This window comes from Eubalaena glacialis, chromosome 14 (assembly GCF_028564815.1).
Source record: "Eubalaena glacialis isolate mEubGla1 chromosome 14, mEubGla1.1.hap2.+ XY, whole genome shotgun sequence".
Classification (NCBI taxonomy): domain Eukaryota; kingdom Metazoa; phylum Chordata; class Mammalia; order Artiodactyla; family Balaenidae; genus Eubalaena; species Eubalaena glacialis.
This window is the reverse complement of record NC_083729.1, coordinates 89,175,009-89,198,176: the sequence shown is the minus strand read 5'-3', so window position 1 is coordinate 89,198,176 and position 23,168 is coordinate 89,175,009. Positions and strand designations below refer to the sequence as shown.

At 38.2% G+C, this 23,168-nt stretch overlaps 1 protein-coding gene across 5 annotated transcripts in view; it reads right to left on the bottom strand.

Moving 5' to 3' along the window:
- Positions 1–376: 376 nt before the first annotated feature.
- IL1R1 (interleukin 1 receptor type 1) overlaps positions 377–23,168 on the bottom strand; it is a 94,325-nt gene continuing 71,533 nt past the window's right edge. For 3 of the 5 annotated variants that reach the window (XM_061211363.1, XM_061211364.1, XM_061211362.1), the window contains 9 exons: positions 21,638–21,872; positions 21,349–21,538; positions 20,406–20,574; positions 18,404–18,469; positions 14,172–14,289; positions 13,298–13,449; positions 3,894–4,037; positions 2,999–3,166; positions 377–2,463 (listed from right to left, as the gene is read on the bottom strand). In XM_061211363.1, coding sequence (XP_061067346.1) covers positions 2,045–2,463; positions 2,999–3,166; positions 3,894–4,037; positions 13,298–13,449; positions 14,172–14,289; positions 18,404–18,469; positions 20,406–20,574; positions 21,349–21,538; positions 21,638–21,872 — 1,661 coding nt within the window. In that variant the 3' untranslated portion in view covers positions 377–2,044. The remainder of the gene's footprint in view (positions 2,464–2,998; positions 3,167–3,893; positions 4,038–13,297; positions 13,450–14,171; positions 14,290–18,403; positions 18,470–20,405; positions 20,575–21,348; positions 21,539–21,637; positions 21,873–23,168) is intronic. The other 2 variants (XM_061211366.1, XM_061211365.1) reach the window with 2 other exon arrangements.

Sequence of the window (23,168 nt, the reverse complement as noted above, 5' to 3'; positions counted from 1 at the left end):
GAAGTCTATACAGTGGTTGCCCTTATCAGTTTTTGGACTGGTAAAGGGTTCATAAGAAGACTCACATTTTAATCCATTTTAGGAGCAAGCAAACAGATGGAGTACAGCTGAGGCTACAAAGGGGAATCAGCCCTCATTGATTAGCTAATGGTCTCTGACCTCCCCAGGCAGAAGGTGTCCTCACTCTCTATGGGACCTGGGAGTGTGCAGGTAAACTCAGGAGAGGGCCGGCAAAGAAACAGATTTGAAGGAGAACGGTCAATACCAGGTTTTGACAGTTTTATTGGAAAATAAGTACAGTCCATTGATCAATGATATGTGCTGTACATGAATCTGGCATCTTACTGTATAAAAATATTTGGTATCTGCTGCAGAATTATACAAACAAGTTTAAAAAAAACCCCTTCATCATTAACCAGTGCAAATATAATTTATCAAAAATATCATTGAAAAAAATGGCTCAATACCCTTTTACTGCAAATAAAATAGAGGCAGAAGGGGGAAAGTAAAAATTCTGCTAAGCCAGTTTTAACAACTGGAAATGAAACACTTCATTGCATTTGCAAACTTAAACAGTTAGGCTGACCAGAACAAACAAAAAATTTACCATCAGATAATGCAGTAAAATCTAATTAATGGGGAAGGCCTGAAAGGAAGAGGTTAGAGGAAACCTTAAAAGAGATTTTCAAAAATTAAATAAGATAATCTGCAGACATTTTTAAACAATAAAGCACTACACAAATCTATGTTATATGTGCAAATTACTTCTGAAGGCACCTCCGACAAAGAGACACACCCACACCTCTCCTGCAGAGAGCAGGGCTCCTAGCTGGAGACAGAAAAAACTTCCCATAAAGTGACAGCCAACAATAAGGACAATCAGACTGAGAAAAAGAGAGCAAGTGCCTTAGGGCAGTTTCTTGGGGAAATCTCTTGGAGGAAGTGACTTGGAGTAAATTTTGAGTTTCAGTAAAATTCTGGTCAGCTGGAGAAAATGTGAGGAGAATTTCCAGTCAGAGGAGACAGGAAGGAGAGGCAGAGATGGAGGGGCACTGGGGGCAGGTATGAAGGTGCACAACTTGGGATTCGCAGAGCAGGACCAAGAGGGGTCCAGCTGTGTTGGGGTGGTGAGATGCTAGTGGGAGAATGTGGGCTTTAGCTCCTGAACCAGGAAGAGCCGGTGGAAGTATTCTAGTCAGGGCAGGATGAGATCAGAGCAGCATCGTGGGAAGGATGGTTCATCTGGGGCCGTGTGTGTATGACAGAGTATAAGGAGGAGGTGACTTGGAAGTTGTCCTTCCAAAGAAGGGACGAGTCAAGTAAAATGCAGAAGAATAAGGTGGAACCGAATGGTCATTCCAGGGGGAAGACATTAAGAGGTGGATCAATTCTTTGCAACTCTTTCTCTCGAAATTCTCTCTCTCCTGCAGAAAGCTAAGGTTATTGCAAACCCTTCTAATACTGGAGAATTCCTTTGTTCATTGAAATGACAGTTTTAAAGGTCTGTGAAGTGAAATTCCACCTTTGGAAAGTGACTGCCAGCTGTCAATGGGTATGGGAAATGCAAGGCAAATGGAAAGTTCTCCAAGAATGCGTCTAATTTCCCTGGGAAGTACGGGTCTCACTGTGCCTGCAGCAATGTCCAAGAGAACCACTCGAGGACCAGTGACCCTACTGTCCCCAGACTGGGCCACAGCCCTGCCCTCAGACTGTGGGTGACTTCCTAAAGCTGTCTATAGAAGGTATTTCCTGCATGTTCATTCCTCTTGTTTGCTGCCTCAGTGCCTTTTCTCAGCAGTTCAAACATTCAGACAGGGCATCTGCTGCCTTGTTAAAGGACTTCCCAAGCCCTCTGCTCTGAGTTGCCCTGGCCACAGGGCAACTGTCACTACATCCTGCTCCCTTAACAATCCAATTCTAGGTGACCTCAGGGATAAGGGACTACACAGGTGTGTGGTATGACTGTACAAGTCAGTGAGGCCCAGCCCCGCCTGCAATGCCTGAAGACAGGAGTCACCAAGGAACTCTTGGCCAAGCTTCTCTGCTACCCGAGGGGCACGTGGACCTCTAGTGGCCGTTTCTCCTTACAGTCCAGCTGAGTGGCCGGGGACAGCAGCTTGTGCTTGGCTGAAGGCGGCTGCCGCTGGGCTGGCATGTGGTACCTGACCTTCTTCCAGAACCTCGAGTTCGTAGACTGCGACCCTTCTCTAATGTCCCCTGACCAGCGTATGGCCCCCTGTTTCTGCTTAATGAATTTAATGGATTCTGGCATTTTCTCATAGTCTGGGATTTTCTCTAGCTCCAGCAGGACAACTTTAATTCCTTCCTGAATGAGAGCGTTGTACATGGCTATCTGGTCTTCAGATGAATTCCCCAGCCAGCGGAATCCTGATATTTCTCGGGCCAAAATGATGATCAGTCTTCTGCTTTTCTTTATGGTTTCATTAGCAACCTCAACAATGCCTGAAAAACACGAAGCACAGCAAGTAAACTTTCAACTTACAATCATTCCCTCCAGAACCAAAACCCCTCAAGGTTCTTCCCACCCCATGGCCTATGTCTCCTAATGCTCTTTTTTCTTGCGTTACCTAAGATTGAAGGAGTTTCTCATTTTACAGAATAGATCAAAAACTGACCCACAAAAGGTGAGTATTTCATGCAGGGGTCAGAGTACCTTAAGTAGAAATTTATAAACTTTCTTGTTAAACCACTGGATCTGTATCACTCCTATTTTACCATCAGTTGTAAAGTAACTACTGGATCTAACTAGTTAAGTTTTCCAAAACGAAATAAAACTTAGTTAATTGTTGCCCCAACAGAATATGAGAAAAGTAAATACTTTGCATTTAATATGAAAATCGTCATCATGCACCACTTAAGAGGCTCTTAAAATTGTCAAATATGTACACCCAGGTCACAGTCTTCCAGAAAGAGGGAACCCAAGTTTAGTAATTAAATTAGTTTTACAAGACTATTACTTTTTCCATTGCATACATACTTTCCCCAACGTAGTCATCTCGGCCACTGATGAACAGCTTATATCCACACTGTTTTTCCAAGACCTCAGGTAAGACGTTAAACACAAAAATATCTGAGTTAGAGGTGGACCCTTCTCCAGGGGTCTTTGGACATAGTATGTATGCATCATACGTCTTTCCATCTGAAGCTAAAGAGAAAATGCAATATATTTGGAACCAAAAGAAAAAAAACGAGATTTGGTAAAGTCAGTATCGCAAACATGCATTTCATAGTGAATTATTAATTTTGTGTACAATGGTATGAATCAACAACACCAAAAGTATAATGCCTTTTTAAAGTGTTCATCTCTTACAAGTTTACATTTATTCTGTTTTACTACAAAGTCCTTCTTATATTATTCGATGGTCCCCTCATATGCAAACATTCTTTACCCCTCAGTATGGAACTATCCTTATCTCACTGTTCTCATCTTCTCCAAATGGCTAAGCCCTGAATTCTATCCATTCTTCCTTTTATATATTAGTGTAGTATTAGTTTTTTGTGAGGTTTAAACAAAAGAGAGAGTGCTTCCCTGATGCATGAAAATTACATCATTTCTTCCATTTGATGGCAGATCATGGGGTGATCTGTGTTCTACCCAGCACAGAGCAAGTCCTCAGCCACAGCTTCTGAATAACTGGATTTATAAGCAGATGCTCTAAATGCCTGTGTATCCCACCATTATGAACACCAGAGCAGTAACTTAGAAAATAATACTATTCAGTCTATTTGGTTAAGAAACTATAATTATGTATAATTGTTATTTTGTATATGCCACATTTCATTTTAAAATTTAAATAAAACCCCTCCTAGTTAGCTTTTACATCTCTTAACTATCCCAACAAGAAAATACTGCATAGAATACAAAATTGTACCTTTTTTTGGGAGAAAATCATAGAAAGAATCTCTGTACCAAAGCACAATGTCAACCTTGAAGACTTTATAGATGAAAACAGAGCATGTAATTACCAATGTTAACATGACAAATACACCAATTGTGGGCGTCTGGAAATCAGGGGCTACAGCAGAAAAGAGGGGAAAAAATATTAGAACCCAAAGAATTTAAAAATTGAGCATAGCAAATTAAACATTATCATCCCAGAGAAACCATATTTGGGATTGGCCTGTAATCCCAAATCCCAGACAGTATTAACCCATTCATTATCATCTTTTATTAATGAATACTAATGTACAAAGTCATTGAGAATGGATACTGTATAAAACTAAGGTGCATTGTATTAAATTTTCACCTAAGTCGTATGTAATAACATAGAAAAAATACCAAAGACCATAGGATACAACATTCCATAGGACTATGAGTAAAGTCAGAGTCACTCAAAAGCCTACAAAAGTTCTACAAAAGTAGAAGAGTCAGGTGGAGAAAGCTGAAGACAAGGGGAAAGGAGAAAAGGGTTTAGGGATGCCAGACAGTGTTTCACACTTCCACATCCTCCCAGCTTCACATGCTAGTTATTCATCTGATGACTGCAGAGGAGTCATGTGGAGAGGTAAGGGGGAGGAGAGTAGAGAAAGAAGGAACCTTCTAAATGTCAGGGGCCAAGGAGGCAACCAGAAAGCTCTGTTATTTTGCTTTTCCAATTTCAGTCATTGATCCATCTGCAGTTGAACTGGCTATGAAGTGGAACTCAAGATAGATCAATATCTGATTGGCCCAATTGATAGTTCACATTTACAGTCTTAATTACTGTCGCTTTGAACAAGATCATGATATCTGAAGTGTAAATCTTCCTGATTTGTTGTTTTTATTCAAGACCACCTTCACTACTCTTGGCCCTTTGCATTTCCAATATGATCTTTAGGATAAACGTGCCCACAACAACATGCCCACACAAATGCACACCCACATCTGCACAAATATTGCTGAGATTTTGATTGGAATTGTTTTGAATCTATAGATTAATCTGAAGGGAACTAACATATTTATAATACTGAGTATTTCAGTCTTTCAATCCATGGATATTGTATATCCCTCCATCTATTAGGTCTTTAATTTATCTCAATAATGTATTTTTAGTTTGTATCACAGATTTTGAACAGCTGCTGCTGGATTTATTCCTACGTACTGAATATTTGATAGTTTTTGATGCTACTGTAAATGTTATTTTTTAAACTTAATTTCTATTTGTTGTTGGTATTTGCAGAAATACATAGAAATACTATATATAAACATATATACTAGTGATCGTGCTAAATTCATTTACTAATTCTAATAGTTTGTCCATAGGTTCTTTTAGATTTTCTTCCATGTACACATTCATAAATGCCGTATTTTAATTCAACTACAAATTATCTTAAAATATTTCACAAACACTTTAAGATTTTTTTATTGAAGTATAGCTGATTTATAATGTCATGTTAGTTTCAGGTGTACAGCAAAGTGATTTCGTTATATATACAAATAAAATATATATATAATTCAGTTAGATATGTATATATATTGTGCCTATATATATATTCTTTTTCAGATTTTTTCCCCTTATAGGTTATTACAAAATATTGAGTATAGTTCCCTGTGCTATACAGTATGTTCTTGTTGGTTATCTATTTTATATATATTAGTATGTATATGTTAATCCCAAACTCCTAATTTATCCCCCCCCCTTCCCCTTTGGTAACCATAAGTTTGTTTGCTATGTTTGTGAGTCTATTTCTGTTTTGTAAACAAGTTTATTTGTATCTTTTTTTTTTTTAGATTCCACATATAAGTGATATCATATATTTGTCTTTCTCTGTTTGGTCTACTTCACTTAGTATGATAATCTCTAGGTCTATCCATGTTGCTACAAATGGAATTATTCTATTTATGGCAGAGTAACATTTCATTGCAAATATATACCACATCTTCTTTATCCATTCATCAGTTGATAGACATTTAGGTTGCTTCCATTGTTAAATAGTGCTGTTAGGAACATTGGGGTGCGTGTATCTTTTTGAATTATAGTTTTCTCTGGATATATGCCCAGAAGTGGGATTGCAGGATCATACGGTAACTCTATTTTTAGTTTTCTAAGGAACTGCCATACTGTTCTCTATAGTGGCTGTACCAATTTACATTCTCACCAACAGCATATGAGGGTTCCCTTTTCTCCATTCCCTCTCCAGCATTTATTATTTGTAGATGTTTTGATGATGGCCATTTTGACAAGAATGAGGTGACACCTCATTGTAGTTTTGATTTGCATTTCTCTAATAATTAGTGATGTTGAGCATTTTTTCATGTGCCTGTTGGCTATCTGTATGTCTTCTTTGGGAAAATGTCTATTTAGGCTTCTGCACATTTTTTTTTTTTTAAATGTAACCAAAGGCATCTAATGATTTTTTTTTAATTAATTAATCAATTTATTTTGGCTGTGTTGGGTCTTCATTTCTGCGCGAGGGCTTTCTCCAGTTGTGGCAAGCGGGGGCCACTCCTCATCGCGGTGCGCGGGCCTCTCACTATCGCGGCCTCTCTTGCTGCGGAGCACAGGCTCCAGACGCGCAGGCTCAGCAATTGCAGCCCATGGGCCCAGTTGCTCCGCGGCATGTGGGATCCTCCCAGACCAGGGCCCGAACCCGTGTCCCCTGCATTGGCAGGCAGATTCTCAACCACTGCGCCACCAGGGAAGCCCCCTTCTGCACATTTTTTGCTTGGGTTTTTTTTTTTGTTATTGAGTTGTATGACTATTTGTGTATTTTGGAGATTAATCCCTTGTCGGATGCATCATTTGCAAATAATTCCTCCAATTCTATAGGTCGTCTTCTCACTTTGTTTATGGTTTCATTTGCTGTGCAAAAGCTTTTAAAGTTTACTTAGGTCCCATTTGGTTTTGTTTTTATTGGCATTATCTAGAAGATGGATTGGAAAAAATATTGCTGTGATTTATGTCAAAGAATGTTCTGCCTATATTTTCCTCTAGGAGTTTTATAGTATCTGGTCTTACATTTAGGTTTTTAATCCATTTTGAGTTTATTTTTGTATAGGGTGTTAAAGAATGTTTTTTTTTTTAAATTATTTATTGATTTATGGCTGTGTTGGGTCTTCGTTTCTGTGTGAGGGCTTTCTCTAGTTGCGGCAAGTGGGGGCCACTCTTCATCGCGGTGCGCGGGCCTCTCATTATCGTGGCTTCTCTTGTTGCAGAGCACAGGCTCCAGATGCGCAGGCTCAGTAATTGTGGCTCACGGGCCTAGTTGCTCCGCAGCATGTGGGATCGTCCCAGACCAGGGCTTGAACCCATGTCCCCTGCATTGGCAGGCAGATTCTCAACCACTGCGCCACCAGGGAAGCCCTAAAGAATGTTCTAATTTCATTCTTTTACATGTAGCTGTCCAGTTTTCCCAGCACCACTTATTGAAGTGATTGTCTTTTCTCCACTGTATATTATTGCTTCCTTTGTTTAATTGACCACAGGTGTGTGGGTTTATTTCTGGGCTTTCTATCCTGTTCCATTGATCTATATTTCTGTTTTTGTGACAGTACCATACTGTTTTGATGATTGTAGCTTTTCAGTGTAGTCTGAAGCCAGAGAGCCTGATCTCTCCAGCTGTTTTTCTTTCTCAAGATTGCTCTGGCTATTCAGGCTCTTTTGTGTTTCCATAGAGATTACAAATTTTTTTGTTCTAGTTCTGTGAAAAATGCCATTGGTAGTTTGATAGGGATTGCACTGAATCTGTAGATTACCTGGGGTAGTACGGTCAGTTTGAAAATATTGATTCTTCCAATCTAAGAACATGGTATATCTTTCCATCTGTTTGTGTCATTTTCAAATTCTTTCATCAGTGTCTGATAGTTTTCGGGGTACAGGTCTTTTGCCTCCTTAGGTACGTTTATTCCTAGGTATTTTATTCTTTTTGATGTGATGATAAATGGCATTGTTTCCTCAATTTCTGTTTCTGATCCATTGTTAGTGTATAGAAATGCAACAAATTTCTATGTATTAATTTTCTATCCTGCAACTTTACCAAATTCATTGATGAGCTCTAGTAGCTTTCTGGTAGCATCTTTAGCATTTTCTATGTATAGTATCGTGTCATCTGCAAACAGTGACAGTTTTACTTCTTTTCCAATTTGGTTTCCTTTTATTTCTTTTTCTTCTCTGGTTGCTCTGGCTAGGAATCCTAAAATTATCTTGAATAAAAGTGGTAAGAGTGGGCATCCTTGTACTGTTCCTGAGGAAATCTTAGAGGAAATGCTTTCAGCTTTTCAGTGTTGATTATAATGTTAGCTGTGGGTTTGTCATATATGACTTTTATTATGTTATGTTCCCTCTATGCCCACTTTCTGGAGAGTTTTTATCATAAATGGGTGTTGAATTTTGTCAAAAGCTTCTTCTGCATCTATTGAGATGATCATATGGTTTTTATTCTTCAATTTGTTAATGTGGTGTATCACACTGATTTGTGGATACTGAAAAACCCTTATTACATCCCTGGGATAAATCCCCTTTGATCATGGTGTATGATCCTTTTAATGTATTGTTGGATTTGGTTTGCTAGTATTTTTTGAGGATGTTTGCATTTATATTCATCACTGATATTGGCCTGTAATTTTCTTTTTTTGTGGCATCTTTGGTTTTGGTATCAGGGTGATGGGGGCCTCATAGAATGCGTTTGGAAGTGTTCCTTCCTCTGCAATTCTTTGGAATAGTTTCAGAAGGATAGGCATTAACTCTTCTCTAAATATTTGGTAGGATTTGCCTGTGAAGCCATCTGGTCCTGAACTTTTGTTTGTTGGGAGTTTTAAAATCACAGATTTAATTTCAGTACTTGTAATTGGTCTGTTCATATTTTCTATTTCATCCTGTTTCAGTCTTGGGAGACTGTACCTTTCTACGGATTTGTCCATTTCTTTTAGGTTGTCCATTTTATTGGCATATAGTTAGTTGTTGTAGTCTCTTATGATCCTCTTATGACACTGTATTTCTGCAGTGTCAGTTGTAACTTCTTTTTTGTTTCTAATTTTATTACTTTGGGCCATCTCCCTTTTTTCTTGATGAGTCTGGCTAAAGGTTTATCAATTTTCTTTATTTCTGCTCTGATCTTTATGATTTCTTTCCTTCTACTAACTTTGGGTTTTGTTTGTTCTTCTTCCTCTAGTTACTTTAGGGTATTAGATTAGGTTATTTGAGATTTTTCTTGTTTCCTAAGATTGTATCACTATAAACTTCCCTCTTAGAACTGCCTTTGCTGCATCCCAGAGGTTTTGGATGGACATGTTTTTTTCATTTGTCTCTAGGGTTTTTTTTTCTTATTTCCTCTTTGATTTCTTCAGGTGATCCATTGGTTCTTTAGTAGCGTATTATATAGCCTCCACATGTTTGTGTTTTTTGCAGTTTTTTTCTTGTAGTTGATTTCTAATCTCACAGTGTTGTGGTTGGAAACAATGCTTGATATGATTTCCATTTTCTTAAATTTACCAAGGCTTGCTTTGTGGCCCAACATGTGATCTATCCTGGAGAATGTTCCATGTGCACTTGAAAAGAATGTGTTATTCCTGCTTTCAGATGGAATGCTCTTATAATTATCAATTAAGTCCATCTGGTCTACTGTGCCATTTAAGGCCTGAGTTTCCTGATTGATGCTCAGTCTGGATTATCTGTCCATTGATCTAAGTGGGGTGTTAAAGTCCCCCACTATTATTGCCTTACTGTCAATTTCTCCTTTTATATCTGATCACATTCTCCTTATATATTGAGGTGCTCCTTATATGCAAGGTGCATATATATTTACAATTGTTAAATCTTCTTCTTGGATTGATCCCTTGATCATTATGTAGTGTCCTTCTTTGTCTCTTGTAACAGTCTTTATTTTAAAGTCTATTTTGTCTGATATGAGAATTGCTACACCAGCTTTCTTTTGATTTCCATTTGCATGGTATATCTTTTTCCATCCTCTCAGTTTCAGTCTGTATATATCTCTAGATCTTAAGTGGGTCTCTGGTAGACGATATACATATATATGGGTCTTGTTTTTGTATCCATTCAGCCAGTCTGTATGTTCTTATTGCCATTTTGTTAATTGTTCTGGATTTGTTTTGGTAGGACTTTTTTTTTTTCTTTTCCTCTTTTGTTCTCTTCTCTTGTGATTTGATGACTACCTATAGTGTTAATTTCCTTTTTTGTGTGTATATCTAGTGTAGATTTTTGGTTTGTTAACATGAGGTCTTGGTATAGCAGGCTATATATATACATGATTGTATTAAGTTGCTGATCTCTTAATTTCAAATGCATTTTCAATATCCTGCATTTGTACTCTCCTCTTCTCATGATTACTGGTTTTCATATCTTTGTGTGTCTATGATTTCCTGCCTTTACTGTATGTTTTCCTTTACTGGTGAGCTTTCCTGTTACATAATTTTCTTGTTTCTAGTTGTGGCCTTTCCTTTTCTGCTTATATACATTCCTTTAGCATGTTTTGTAAAGCTGGCTTGGTGGTACTGAATTCTTTTAGCTTTTACTTATACGTAAAGCTTTTGATTTCTCCATCAAATCTGAAGAATAACCTTGCTGTGTACATTATTCTTGGTTGTAGGTTTTTCCATTACATCATTGTAAATATACAGTGCCACTCCCTTCTGGCCTACAGAGAGTTTCTGCTGAAAAACCAACTGATAAGCTTATGTGGTTTCCCTTGTATGTTATTTTCTGCTTTTCCCTTGTTGCTTTTAATATTTTCTCTTTATCATTAATTTTTGTCAGTTTGATTACTATGTGTCTCGGCATGTTCCTCCTTGGTTTAATCCTGTATGGGACTCTCTGTGCTTCCTGGAATTGGGTGACTGTTTCCTTTCCCATGTTAGGGAAAATTTCAGCTATTATCTCTTCAATTATTTTCTCAGGTCCTTTCTCTCTCTCTTCTCCTTCTGGGACCCCTATAATGCAAATATTGGTGCATTTGACATTGTCCCCAAGGTCTTGTAAACTGTCCTCATATTTTTCATTCTTTTTTCTGTTCTGTAGCAGTGGCTTCCACCACTGTGTCTTCCTAATCTAATTTTGCAGCCCCATGGTAGGTCGATGAGTCTGAACTTTTAAAAGCAACCTATATGATTCTGAAAATAAGTGGTCTCAAGACCAAACTATTAATGGAGCAAATAAGGAATACTAATGGTGAAATTTTGAGGAAAATAAATTTTAGTGCAATGAAAAAGAAAAGGAGACAGCAAAGGAAATAAGGGTACAATGAAGTAAGAGAAAGTACAAGAAGAAAAGAGTAGAATTTTAAGGAGAGTTGGCAAATGCTGCAGAGTATCAGTGAAATGAGGAGGGAGAGGAAGCTGAATAACACTTGAAAGAGTCTGTAAGAGGCTTGAAATATGCAGTAGGCCATGAGGAATCACTGAAGCCTTTTAAGAATAAGAAACACAAGATGGCAGAGTAGAAGGACCTTGAGTTCACCTCCTCTCACGAGCACACCGAAATCACAACTAACTGCTGAACCACCATCGATAAGACTGGAACCTATCAAAAACGACATTCTACATCCAAGGAGTTAAAGAAGAAATCATGATGAGATGGTATGAGGGGCACACTCGCAATATACTCAAATCCCATACCACCCAGGTGGGCAACCCACAAACTGGAAAATAATTATATTGCAGAAGAAGTTCTCCCACAGGCATGAGAGCTCTGAGCCCTACATCAGGCTCCCTCACCTAGGAGTCTGGCATCAGGAGGAAGAGCCCTCACATCATTTGGCTTTGAAGGCCCATGGGGCTTCACTGCAGGAGCTCCACAGGACTGGGGGAAAGAGATTCCACTCTTGGAGGGTACACAAGGTCTTGTGCACACCAAAACCCAGGGCAAAAGCAGTGACTACATAGGAGTCATTACCTGCTGGTTTGGAGGGTCTGCTGGGCAGGCAGCAACTGTGGCTCTCTCTGGGATCATAAAAGCTGGTGGCAGACATATCTGGGTGTGTTCATCTACATGAACTCTTGATAGAGGCAGATATCTTGCTTGGGTCTTTGACACCAAGACTTGGCCTCTTGCAACAGCCTGTAGGCTCCAGTGCTGGGCTGCATCAGGCCAAAAGACCACCCAGGGCAGGAACACAGCCCCACCCATCATCAGACAGGCTGCCTAAAGACTTCCTGAGCCCACAGCCAGCTCTAGACGTTCCCCTTGACACGGCCCTGCCCCCCCAGAGGGCCAAGCCCCAGTGGCACCCACCAGTGGTCAGGCACTGGCCCCTCCTACCAGGAAGCCTGCATGAGCCCCTAAACCAGCCTCACCCACCAGAAGCAAGACCAGCCTCACCCACCAGAAGCAAGAAAACTATCATCCCACAGCCTGTGGAACTGAGTACACAAACAGGTCAGAAGCTACCCTGGGACCAGCTGGTCCCAGGCCATTGGGTAGCAAGAGGGGAGTGTACTGACACATAGGACATCCCCTACAGAGGGCCACTTCTCCAAGACCAAGAAACATAACTAATCTTCCATATACATAAAAATACAAATAGAAAGTTAACAAAATGAGACAGCAAAGGAATACATTCCAGACGAAGGAAAAAGATAAAACCCCAGAAAAACAACTAAATGAAGTGGAGATAGGCAATCTACCCAAGAAAGAGTTCAATATAATGATCGTAAAGATGATCCAAGAACTTGGGAAAAGAATGGATGCACAGAGGAAAAAGCTATAAGAAGTTTTTAACACAAAGTTAGAAAATATAGAGGCAACCAGAGTTGAAGAGTACCATAACTTAAATGAAAAATACACTAGAAGGGATCAATGGCAGAATAAATGAGGCAGAAAAATGAATCAGTGAGCAGGAAAACAAATACTGCCACTATTGTGTTTGATTACAGAATTCATGAAAACCAGTAACTTCTGACATTCTGTCTGGAAAGTGGATATTTAGGCTTCCCCTGTGCATTCATCATGTAGTTGTTTACCTAAAAATATTCATTAGGTACTGAGGATGACAAGACTTAAGTTGCTATTAGCTCTGGAAATAGAATGATTAGTAATTATCTGCAACATCACAGAATTTATATTCAAGTAAAGAAAACTAAGATAGATATGGACATGCATAGCAGAGGCCCTAACACCTCATCTGTTTGGGCAGAGAGATGGGTTCAGAGTAGGCAGCAGGACAGAAAAACCTCCTAGAAGAAGATATAGTTCAGCTGAGAAGTAAAAAAGGAATGGCAGTCCCCAGGTTAAGAGGAATCTAAGAGCATTCTGGGCAGAGGAAATAGCATTGTAAACCTCAAGGTCATTAAATCTTACTACAGGAAAACAAAATTGCACTTCAAATAAACAGCTGTGTTGTTTACCTGGATGTATTAATTGGATATATGCTGTACTCCTTCCTTCTGTATTCTTGGCTAAACAGATAAATGGATGTAGAAAAAATTTACTTTCCACTGCTGTAATATTAAGCCGTGCGATGACTGTACTCCTCCTTTTGTTTAAAGGATTCTGCACGCTGTTCAAAAGAGTAATAAAATTGTATAAATGGCATCAATTATAGATACGATAAGCATCCCTGGTTTATCGTTACAGCAGAAATAATCACCAGCCCTAAGCACAGGTATAAGAATCAGGCTGTTAGTAAGACTGATCTGATATTTCATAGCCCTAAGACCACTGTTAGTAAAAGACTCAGTAGCACAGAGAAATAAAATTACCAGCTTCCAAGAAGGAAAATGGGGACATAGGCATTCTGGTCTCCATGGGGCACAAAGAATATATGAAACAAGAGTAGATTGGGACAGATGGGAAAGGGTTTGCAAGTGATGCTAAGAAGTAATAGGGCGCCCTCAGAGACTTGAGCAGGGGAGTGCCTGATTCTTGGCCACAATTAATGAGTCTTTTCTAAACTACTTTAAAAATGGAATGACATGAAGGATAATTCAGGACAATTGCTTCATGGGAATGCTGCAACATTTTTAACTGAATTGAAGAGAAAGCCTTCCAAGTGGTCTGGAATTTGTACCATAATGACATGTATTGTCACCTTCATTGGACAAGATCTTATGAATCCTGCTGAGCTTAGCAAAACTCAATATGGGCAGCAAAGGGTTAAGGACCAATCAATGACCAACTTGATCACTGCCACTAGATTCAATCATAATGGTTATATAACGTATGACATGGAATTTAATACCAAAATGTCTCTATGGCATGTCTGGCTCTTAGCATACTTACTATGTAAACTCTTCCATCATCATAGGTTCATATTCCTTAATTGCTGACCCATTCCACCTCCAGTAGACAAAGTTACTCAACTGGCCGGTAACATTGCAGATCAATTGGAGCCAGGATCCTGCAAAAGAATGTATTTTTAATCATAACATTAATGGACTTTTACCTGATCTATCTAGATTAATAAATGACTGTTGAACAAAAATTTTAAATTATAGGAAAGCAAAATGAAGAAGAAATTGCCCTTATATCCACCACCGAGAGATAAGCACTATTAGTAACTTTACCTATCTCATTCCTTACCTTTCTGTGCACGTATGTAATTTTTAAAATGGGGTGTCATTTTCCACTATTAGTAATTATTGTACATTGAGAATTTCGGCTCATGTGATTAGCCTTCCAAAATAGGCTATTTCATGGCAGTTTACTATTCCATCATACAGACATACTATGATGAATTCCTTTCCTATTGCTAAACATAATTTGTTTCTAAATTTCCATTATTATGATTAACCTTCCAATGAATGTTCCTGTACATCAACATTGTACATATCCTGGAGTATTACTCTGAATAAAAATCTGGAAGAATTGAGTTAAAACAGATACATATTTTTAAAAGCCAAACGCCCTGTCCCAAGGGAGACTATTCCAGTCTGCACTCTGTCCAGCAGTGTATGCAAGTCATTTATCCCCAAAAGCCCCAGATACCAAGTGTTTTTGGTTAGTCATTGCCAATTGAGAGAAGAAAAAAATTCCATTTAAATTTTCATCTGCATTTCTTGAGCTCATGGTGAATTAACATGTTTTTCATAAGCTTAGTATTCATTTGCCTTTCTTTTAAGAATTGCTTGTTATGGGCTTCCCTGGTGGCACAGTAGTTAAGAATCCGCCTGCCAGTGCAGGGGACGTGGGTTTGAGCCCTGGTCCGGGAAGATCCCACATGCTGCGGAGCAACTAAGCCCGTGCGCCACAACTACTGAGCCTGCGCTCTAGAGCCTGCGAGCCACAACTACTGAAGCCCGCGTGCCTAGAGCCGGTGCTCCGCAACAAGAGAAGCCAACGCAGTGAGAAGCCTGTGCACTGCAAGGAAGAGTAGCCCCTGCTCTCTGCAACTAGAGAAAAGCCCACGCAAAGCAACGGAGACCCAACACAGCCAAAAATAAATAAATAGAACAAATAAATTAAAAAAGAATTGCTTGTTATTCCTAATGGCCATTACTAAACTGCATTCTCATATTATTAACCTTATGATGCATGGAAGCTCTTTATTTATCAAGGATAGTAACTCTTTATCATACATGAAAACTACTGCAAATATCTTTCAGAGTTTGTTTTCATTTTGTTATTGTTTATGGAAATTCTTTATATATTTTTATTATTTGGCCAAATTTACAATTGTTTTATACTGTTTTCACTATTTTTTTGTTGTTGAAAAGCTCTCTCTACCATCAAATCAGGAAAATATTCCATGTACTTTTTTCTTTCAGGTATATATGATGTTTGCATTGTTGTGTTGTTTTGACTGTTTTAGTTCTTTAATCTGTCTAGAATATAACTTGGGTATGGTATGAGAGAAAGCTTTAACCTAATGTTTTTATCCAAATAGTTGACTGATAATTCCAGAATCTCTTATTGAATAATAAATCTCTTCCTCACTAATCTGTTATGTAATGTAAGAATTATAATATAATTATTTATTTGGGACTTTCTAGGTTGATCTGAATGTGTATACTGACGCCAGGGGTACCACACTCTTAATTATTGCAGTTTTAGGGTAAATATTCATATCATTTAGCTTTTCTTCCCAGTATTATCTTAGTAATCTCAGCATTTTATTCTCCCAGGTGAATTTCAGTATCACTTGCCAATTTTTAAGCCCATTCATATTTTTATTGGAATTCCATTAAATCTGTAACTTACTGTTGAAAGTCCATACCTTTACAATTTCCAGTTTTTCATATAGGAAAAACACACATCCTTATTACAGTTTTTCTTAAATTTGTGTTTCTCGAGATTGTTTTTATTATTGCTCCCTTTGGAGCTTTTTTGCATTTTTTTATCCCAGTTGCCTAACTCTCCATGAATTTTTAATACCACAGATATACACTATATCTATTGATTTAGATTTTTTCACCTCCTAAGAACCAATTTTCTCCCCATTGCAGACAACATCCCCCCATCCCTTTAAGAATGTATGCTTTAAATCTCCCAGTTTTTTGAGACTTATAGGTCAGAGTTTGTGGGGTTTTTGTTTGGTTGGTTTTTTTCTTCCTTATAAATCCAATATAATTTTTAAAGGTTTTGCTAAGCTATCTTATAGACATCTCTATGGCATTTACTGTTGCAAATAGGATCTCTTTTCCCATTGTTTTCTTGGTTTTTGCTAAATAAGTCTAATATTTTAGAATATTAATTTTATATCTGGCCAATACAATAATATTTGTAAGTACATAATTATATGATCTGAAAATAATACAGTTCTTTTCTCCCCTACAGTCAGCATGCCTTGGTTCTTTTATCTTTGCATTAGTGGGCACTTCTGGAACATGTTAAGTAAATGAGTTATATGGGCATCTTTGTCTTGTTCTTGACTTCAATGAGAAGGCCTAGACCTGTAGAAGGTTTAACACTATATAGTGTTTCACCATTAAAAATGTTGGTGACGATTGGTTTGAATTGATGTTATTAAGTGCAGAAAGTATCCCTCAATTCCTATTTTTCTAAGTCATTTTACTGGTAATTAATATGAAATCTTATCAAATAAATGCCTGATTATAGGATAAACATATGCCACGGTGATCAGGCCTCTGATCAATGTGATATATTAAAATTATTGTTTCCTAATGTAAACTTATTTTTAGATCTGTAGATCAAATCTAGGCTTTAGAGCTCTGAAGTATACATTCCTTGAGCATGCCTTCTCAACAGGGCAAAATGTGTTTCAACAGGGCAAAATGTGTTTCTTGGCGAGGACAGCAAGAAAAGCTTAGCTATTGCAATGGTTTGTGGCCTTTCAAAGTGCCATAGTGCATATCTGGGTATTAAATATCTGAGAAAGTAAAGAGGATTAGGGAACAAATGGCTTGTTAGGTGCTACAGGGGAGCAATAATGGGGGAAAAAAGGGTTGAAACACTGCTCTGGATTCTATGGGACAATATTTAAAGTTTTCACATCTTTGTTTACATCTATGAATGTCTTTATATTACTTTCCACCATGAAGAACAACTTGGCCAAGTACAGAATTCAGAGGTCACAAATTTGACCTTCTAATCGCTGTACAATTGTTCTTTGTCTTCACGCAGTTACTATTACAGAATTCTATATGCCAGCCTGATTTTTGATCCTCTGATACAAAAATCTGTTTTTATGTTTGGACCAGTGGTTTCCAACAGAACTTTCAGCGTTGGCAAAAATGTTCTGTGGTTGTGCTGTCTCATACATAGTCAACTAATCACATGTCGCTCTTCAGCCCTTGACTGAGGGACTAATTTTTAATTAAACTAAATAAATTTACTTAATTTAAATTTACATGTATGTAGCCACACATGCCTAGTGGCTATCGTATTGCATAGCTTAGATCTGAATGCTTATCGTGTTACATCTTTATTCTTGAAATGAACATTATCACTAACTTGGAAAAATAATTTTCTAGAATAACTGTCTTTTTGGCCTGTAGTCCTACTCTTCTACCTAAAAGCTTAACTCTGATCATGAGAAATCCATCCTGCACCAAATAAATTACATTTCTTATTCCTAGGCCTATTGAACTCGGTCTTTGTTTTTCTTTTTTTTTTTAAGAGTTTTTTTGATGTGGACCACTTTTAAAGTCTATTGAAGTTGCTTCTGTTTTATGTTGGTTTATCTGGCTGCGAGGCACGTAGGATCTTAGTTCCCCAACCCGGGATCGAACCCACACCCCCTGCATTAGAAGGCGAAGTCTTAACCACTGGACTGCCAGGGAAGTCCCTGAACTTGGTCTTTGGCTGATGCCTTCACGAGTAATAAGTGTCCACAGGAAAGTAAGGGTGGGCCAATCACACATGGCTAGATGTTTGTTTGCCATAAGAGGCAAGAAATCCAAAGAAACATTTAAGACATAATCTGTGCCACTTTCCCTCTAACTTTAGATATATCCACTAAACAGCTTAGGTTGTGTGCAGTAAAGGTACAGATTATCTTAATCTCGAGTTCAAAAAATACTGATTCCAGCATATCCTGATTGTAGCCCACTTACCCAAGACCACTTCTATCGTCTCATTAGCTGGACTCACAATCTCAGGTCTCTTGTTCCTGGATTTCACTGAAAGAAAAACATCCATAAGGTCTCTTATAGACCAGAATCTCAAGTGATGACCACACTTGGCAAAATATACCAACAATATACTACAAGGCATCTGCCTGATATTCCCTCTACTGGCCAAAGCATATATAGCAGGAGACAGAAGGCCAGAGGTGAAGGTAGGAGGCTGACACAGAGACCACAGCAAAACCCACAGAGTTGGCCCTTCTGAACCCAGAGTTTGGTGCTGCAGAAAAAAACACACATCACCAGGCCCTGGGTCTCCAGACAAGTGCCCCTCTTCGTGCAAATCAGGAAAAACGAGTCGTTGTGGAAAGGGACTTCCCTGGATGGAGCATTATTAACCAGAAGGCCATCTATTGCTAGACCTGCTTGTATTTAGTAATTTTCACAATGACCCAAGAGTGAAAGCCACAATTATTGAAGAACGCCAAACATTTTGGCATAATTTATTAAAATAAGCAGAAAAATACTAAGGAGCTCCAGAAATTAATCTGACTTTTATTTACAAGATGATGATTGGCTTCAAGAGTTGATCTGGGGCCAAGCCTGAGAAACTATGAATTTGAATGCCCAGTATTCATTCTGCCACAGTCAAAAAAAAAAAAAAAAAAATGTTAGCTCCATCAGGGCAGGATACTGTCTCCTTTGTTCCCTAATGTATACCTAGAACAGTGCCTGAAACATAGTAGATGCCCAATAAATATTTATAAATCCACCTTTAGAAGAAAACAAAATACAACCTCACGTCTGATCAAGTATATTATGTCTACGTAAGGGATCAGAAAGGATGGCAGAAAGTATTTAAAACCCATTTGACCTATTTTTGAAATTCTGTAGTGCCCTGTTTTCCCTAAAATTTGGTCTGCTGGTCTGGTTGCAGTATCCCAAGAAAAACGAGTCAGAGCTACACAATGACCAGAGAGGGGCTGCTCAGGAACTCAGATGCTTGTGATCCAAGGCCTCCCGAAATGTACGCGTCACTGATGCTTGTAGGATGTAGGGGAGGAATTGATTCTGAGACAATAAAATTAACCTTTGGAAAAAAAAATGAATTATTGTAGAATTGAGAAAACATAGCTCTCTGAAAAGTGATCATAATCTGGGTTTACCTGGGATAGTCCCTGTTTATGCCTGTTGTTCCAGAGTAATTACTGATAGAGACTGCTTTGACTTTCAAAGTCCTGGTTAAACTAACTCCATGCTTATCTTACTGAAAGCTTAGAAAACCCTGGTATTTACAGAAAGGTTGAGCATTCTGCCCATCCCCGGGTAACTTGTAGGAGTGCCTTGGTTTTATTTTGTTGTCGTTTTTAATATGAAATATGGTTAATAGAAGCCTCAGGAAAACTAACAAGAATAATCATCATGCACCTACTCATTTCTCATCTGTTTGGCCCCAGGCACAGGACCACAAGCGGAGCACACTTGATCTCTCACTTTTGCAAGAAGCTTGGAAGCTTGAATTTTCTTACAGAGGAGGAAACAGCCTTAGAGAAGTTAAGTGACTGGACTAACAGAGATCTAACAAGAGTGTAACTTGTTCCAAAGTTCATTAGCATCCATCCATCACGCCAATGACTGCTAGACACTCAGACTGCCCAAGTGAGGGATCTCAGAACTGTCATTCCTCCAATGCTTCTCCAGAGAACCCTCTGGAGAAGCAGTTCTAAGCCAGGCCAAAGAACGTGCCTCCTAGTTCAGCTGGAACACATAGCTCATCCTTGTCTGTTTGATCAGCACTGCCTCTGAAGTAGGAATGAGAAACACATACATAGCACGTAACAACAAAAACTAAACTAAAGCCAGGTGACCTCTGGCAAGTCATCAAGCTTCTCTTGGATTTAGTCCCTCCATAGACAATGAAGGTGATATTAGAGTTATGGTCTCTGGGCCTTCCTGGATTTAAAATCCTAGGATTGGAGCTCTGACTCACCTAGAGTAATGAGTTCTATCACCCGGCTGACATGATACTGCTTTCCCAAGTGTGTGTAGAATGCATGACACGTATAGTGCCCATTATGCGCCGTAGTCACGTTCGTGATGATGAGTTTATTTGTTATTCCAACAAAGTTTATATTGTCAAGAAGTAGAGGTTTGCAATCCTAGACAGAGGGAGAGGAAGAAGTATTGAAAACCAATTATTCATATTTATATTCGTACGTATAGGAATAGAAAGGTTCCTTGCATACAAGTTTTAATATTGCATTTTTTTGCAAAGTCATAATTACATTCCCAGGATTTACATTTTTATGCCTATGAGGCTTGCACTTTGCAGACAAGTGAAGACAAACGTACTTTGCAAGAGAAACACATTTGAGGGAAGAATGCGAACACTATAGTTGCTTAGTAATGCTATATTTCCATTCATCACTGATATTATTTATTTTGTATTTTTTAACCTCTACAAGATGATTCTCCATGTAAGCTTCAACAAGCCGGGTAGATCAAAGATACCAGAATATGATGTATTCCATGGAGTACTGGCCAATCGCCTTTCAGACAGTTAGAGAAACCACTAGTTTATCCAAGGACCACTTAATGTTTGTAATAAAACACAAAATAATATACTTTGTAACAAATAGTTATTTCTTAAAAACCCTAAATTTATAATCATCCTTATCTTTAAACATCTTTTATGCCTACTACACTTTTCTCAACTCTACCTTATTAAACAAAAATGACATATTTTTAGTTAAGCTGCAAATTAAATGTGTACAGTCTTAACACCTTTTAAAAACATCCTATTAAATTTCGCCACTCAAAAGCAAAATAATATGCCAAATGAAAAAGTGCTTTGCAGATTCATCCTATTGTCTGTGATAGAAAACTATTTTACTTGCTAGGTGAGTAGAATGCCATATGTAATATAAAATTACCTTATACCACTGTATTTGGGGTAACTCATTGTTTTCATCTTTGAAAAAATCCAAATAAGGACATACAAGTTGTCCATCTCCTGGAATCAGTAGTCTCTGTGTAAATACGGCTTGTGAACTGTAACACAAGTTAGGCTCATGCTGTACAAACTCTGCAGCTATTTTAGTTTTGAGGCAGTAAGTTGAATTGCTAAAATAAATCAAAATAGGTTTATTAAAATATTTTTCTGTCCTTAACTATTGCAGGTACATACAACACATGTTTGTAACATATTAATTCCTTTCTTACCTCACTGCACAGTAGTAATATCCTGAATCCTCTACTTCAGCAGGAACAAACCAAAGTTTATCTTTGTGCTGATGAATCCTGGAGTCTCTTTCCGTAGATACAGGTGTCTTGCCGTCATTTTTATACCAAATTATAGGGCCTTTGTGTTCACTTAGGATAAGAGGACATGAACGAGCATCAATTTCGCGTGCAGACGAAACTAAAATAACTTCCTCTTCACGTTCCTCACATTTATCTTTAAAAGGGAGAAAGGGAAAGTCATTTCTATAAGAAATTTGTCAATGTTTCTTAATGCAAGATCTAAGTATAAACACACCAATTATTAAATACATTAATTTGTGTTATACATGAGAGTGTTAGTAGCCTTATGATTAAGAGAATCATCTTGGAAGTCTAAAAGATTTCTAGTCAAATCCAGGATGTCACTTACTACTTGTGTCCTTGAGCAAGTTATTTAACCTCTCTCCTCCCCTCTTTACTCAGCTAAAAATTGGGGATAAGGTAGCAGGAAAAGATGGCTGCTTCAGTAAAAAGATGGAATAACCGTCATTTACCCTCCCACCTGAACAACTAAAAAATGCACAAAGTGTATGAAATAACAACGTTCAAGACATCGACCATCAGGGAATGAAGGACACAAAGGAGGTGAGCCCTAGGGTTTTCCCAAATTACTGTGTAGAGAGTGATTCTAGGCCATGACATTGCTGGGAGGAAATGCAGGCAAAACCCAGTGTTCTCTCTTGAGTTGAGGAGATGGAGCAGGGAATCCAGGTAAACCAAGAGAGTGGAGGGCAGAGTACCAAAGAGATTACAGCTCTACACAGAGAATAAGCAAGCTTTGGAGGTCTACAGAATCTCCCTCAAGTTTTCAGCTGAGTATCGATTAGCAGAAGCATGAAAGAAAGCTACCCAAGGCCAGAGTGAAAATTGCCAAAAGAATTAGAGTGGATAATACCTGGAGCACACACATGCTGGGAATAGTGGCTGTTCTCAACAGCCAGAATGGACAATCTTATCAGTCATGGGGCATCAGGTAGAGGACCCAGAAGGGTTTTGTCTCAGTAGATGGAGCAAGTTAGGCCTAGAATAAACCTTGTTCTGCTCCTGACTTACAAAGCTTAAAAGCAAGACCTAAAAGGATCAACTATTTCCAAGTAACACCCTTGTAAAAGAACAAAGCTCAAGAACATTTTTAGTAATAAAAAAATATCCAATGCCCAACATGGTAAAATCTACAATACCTAGCATCCAATCAAAGATTACTAGGCATGCAAAGAGGCAGCATAATAAAACCAATATAAAGAGAAAAAAATCAGTCATATCAAAACTGACCCATAAATGACACAGATAATAGAATAGATGGAAAAAATTAAAATAGTTATTATCACTGTGTTCCACTTGTTCAAGGGGCCAGATCAAGCATGTTGTAGAGAAATGAAAGAGCTTATTTTTAAAAACCTAAATCAAACCCCTAGAGATGAAAACTACAATGTTGACTTTAAAAAAAAAATGGATGTGATTAATGGCAGAT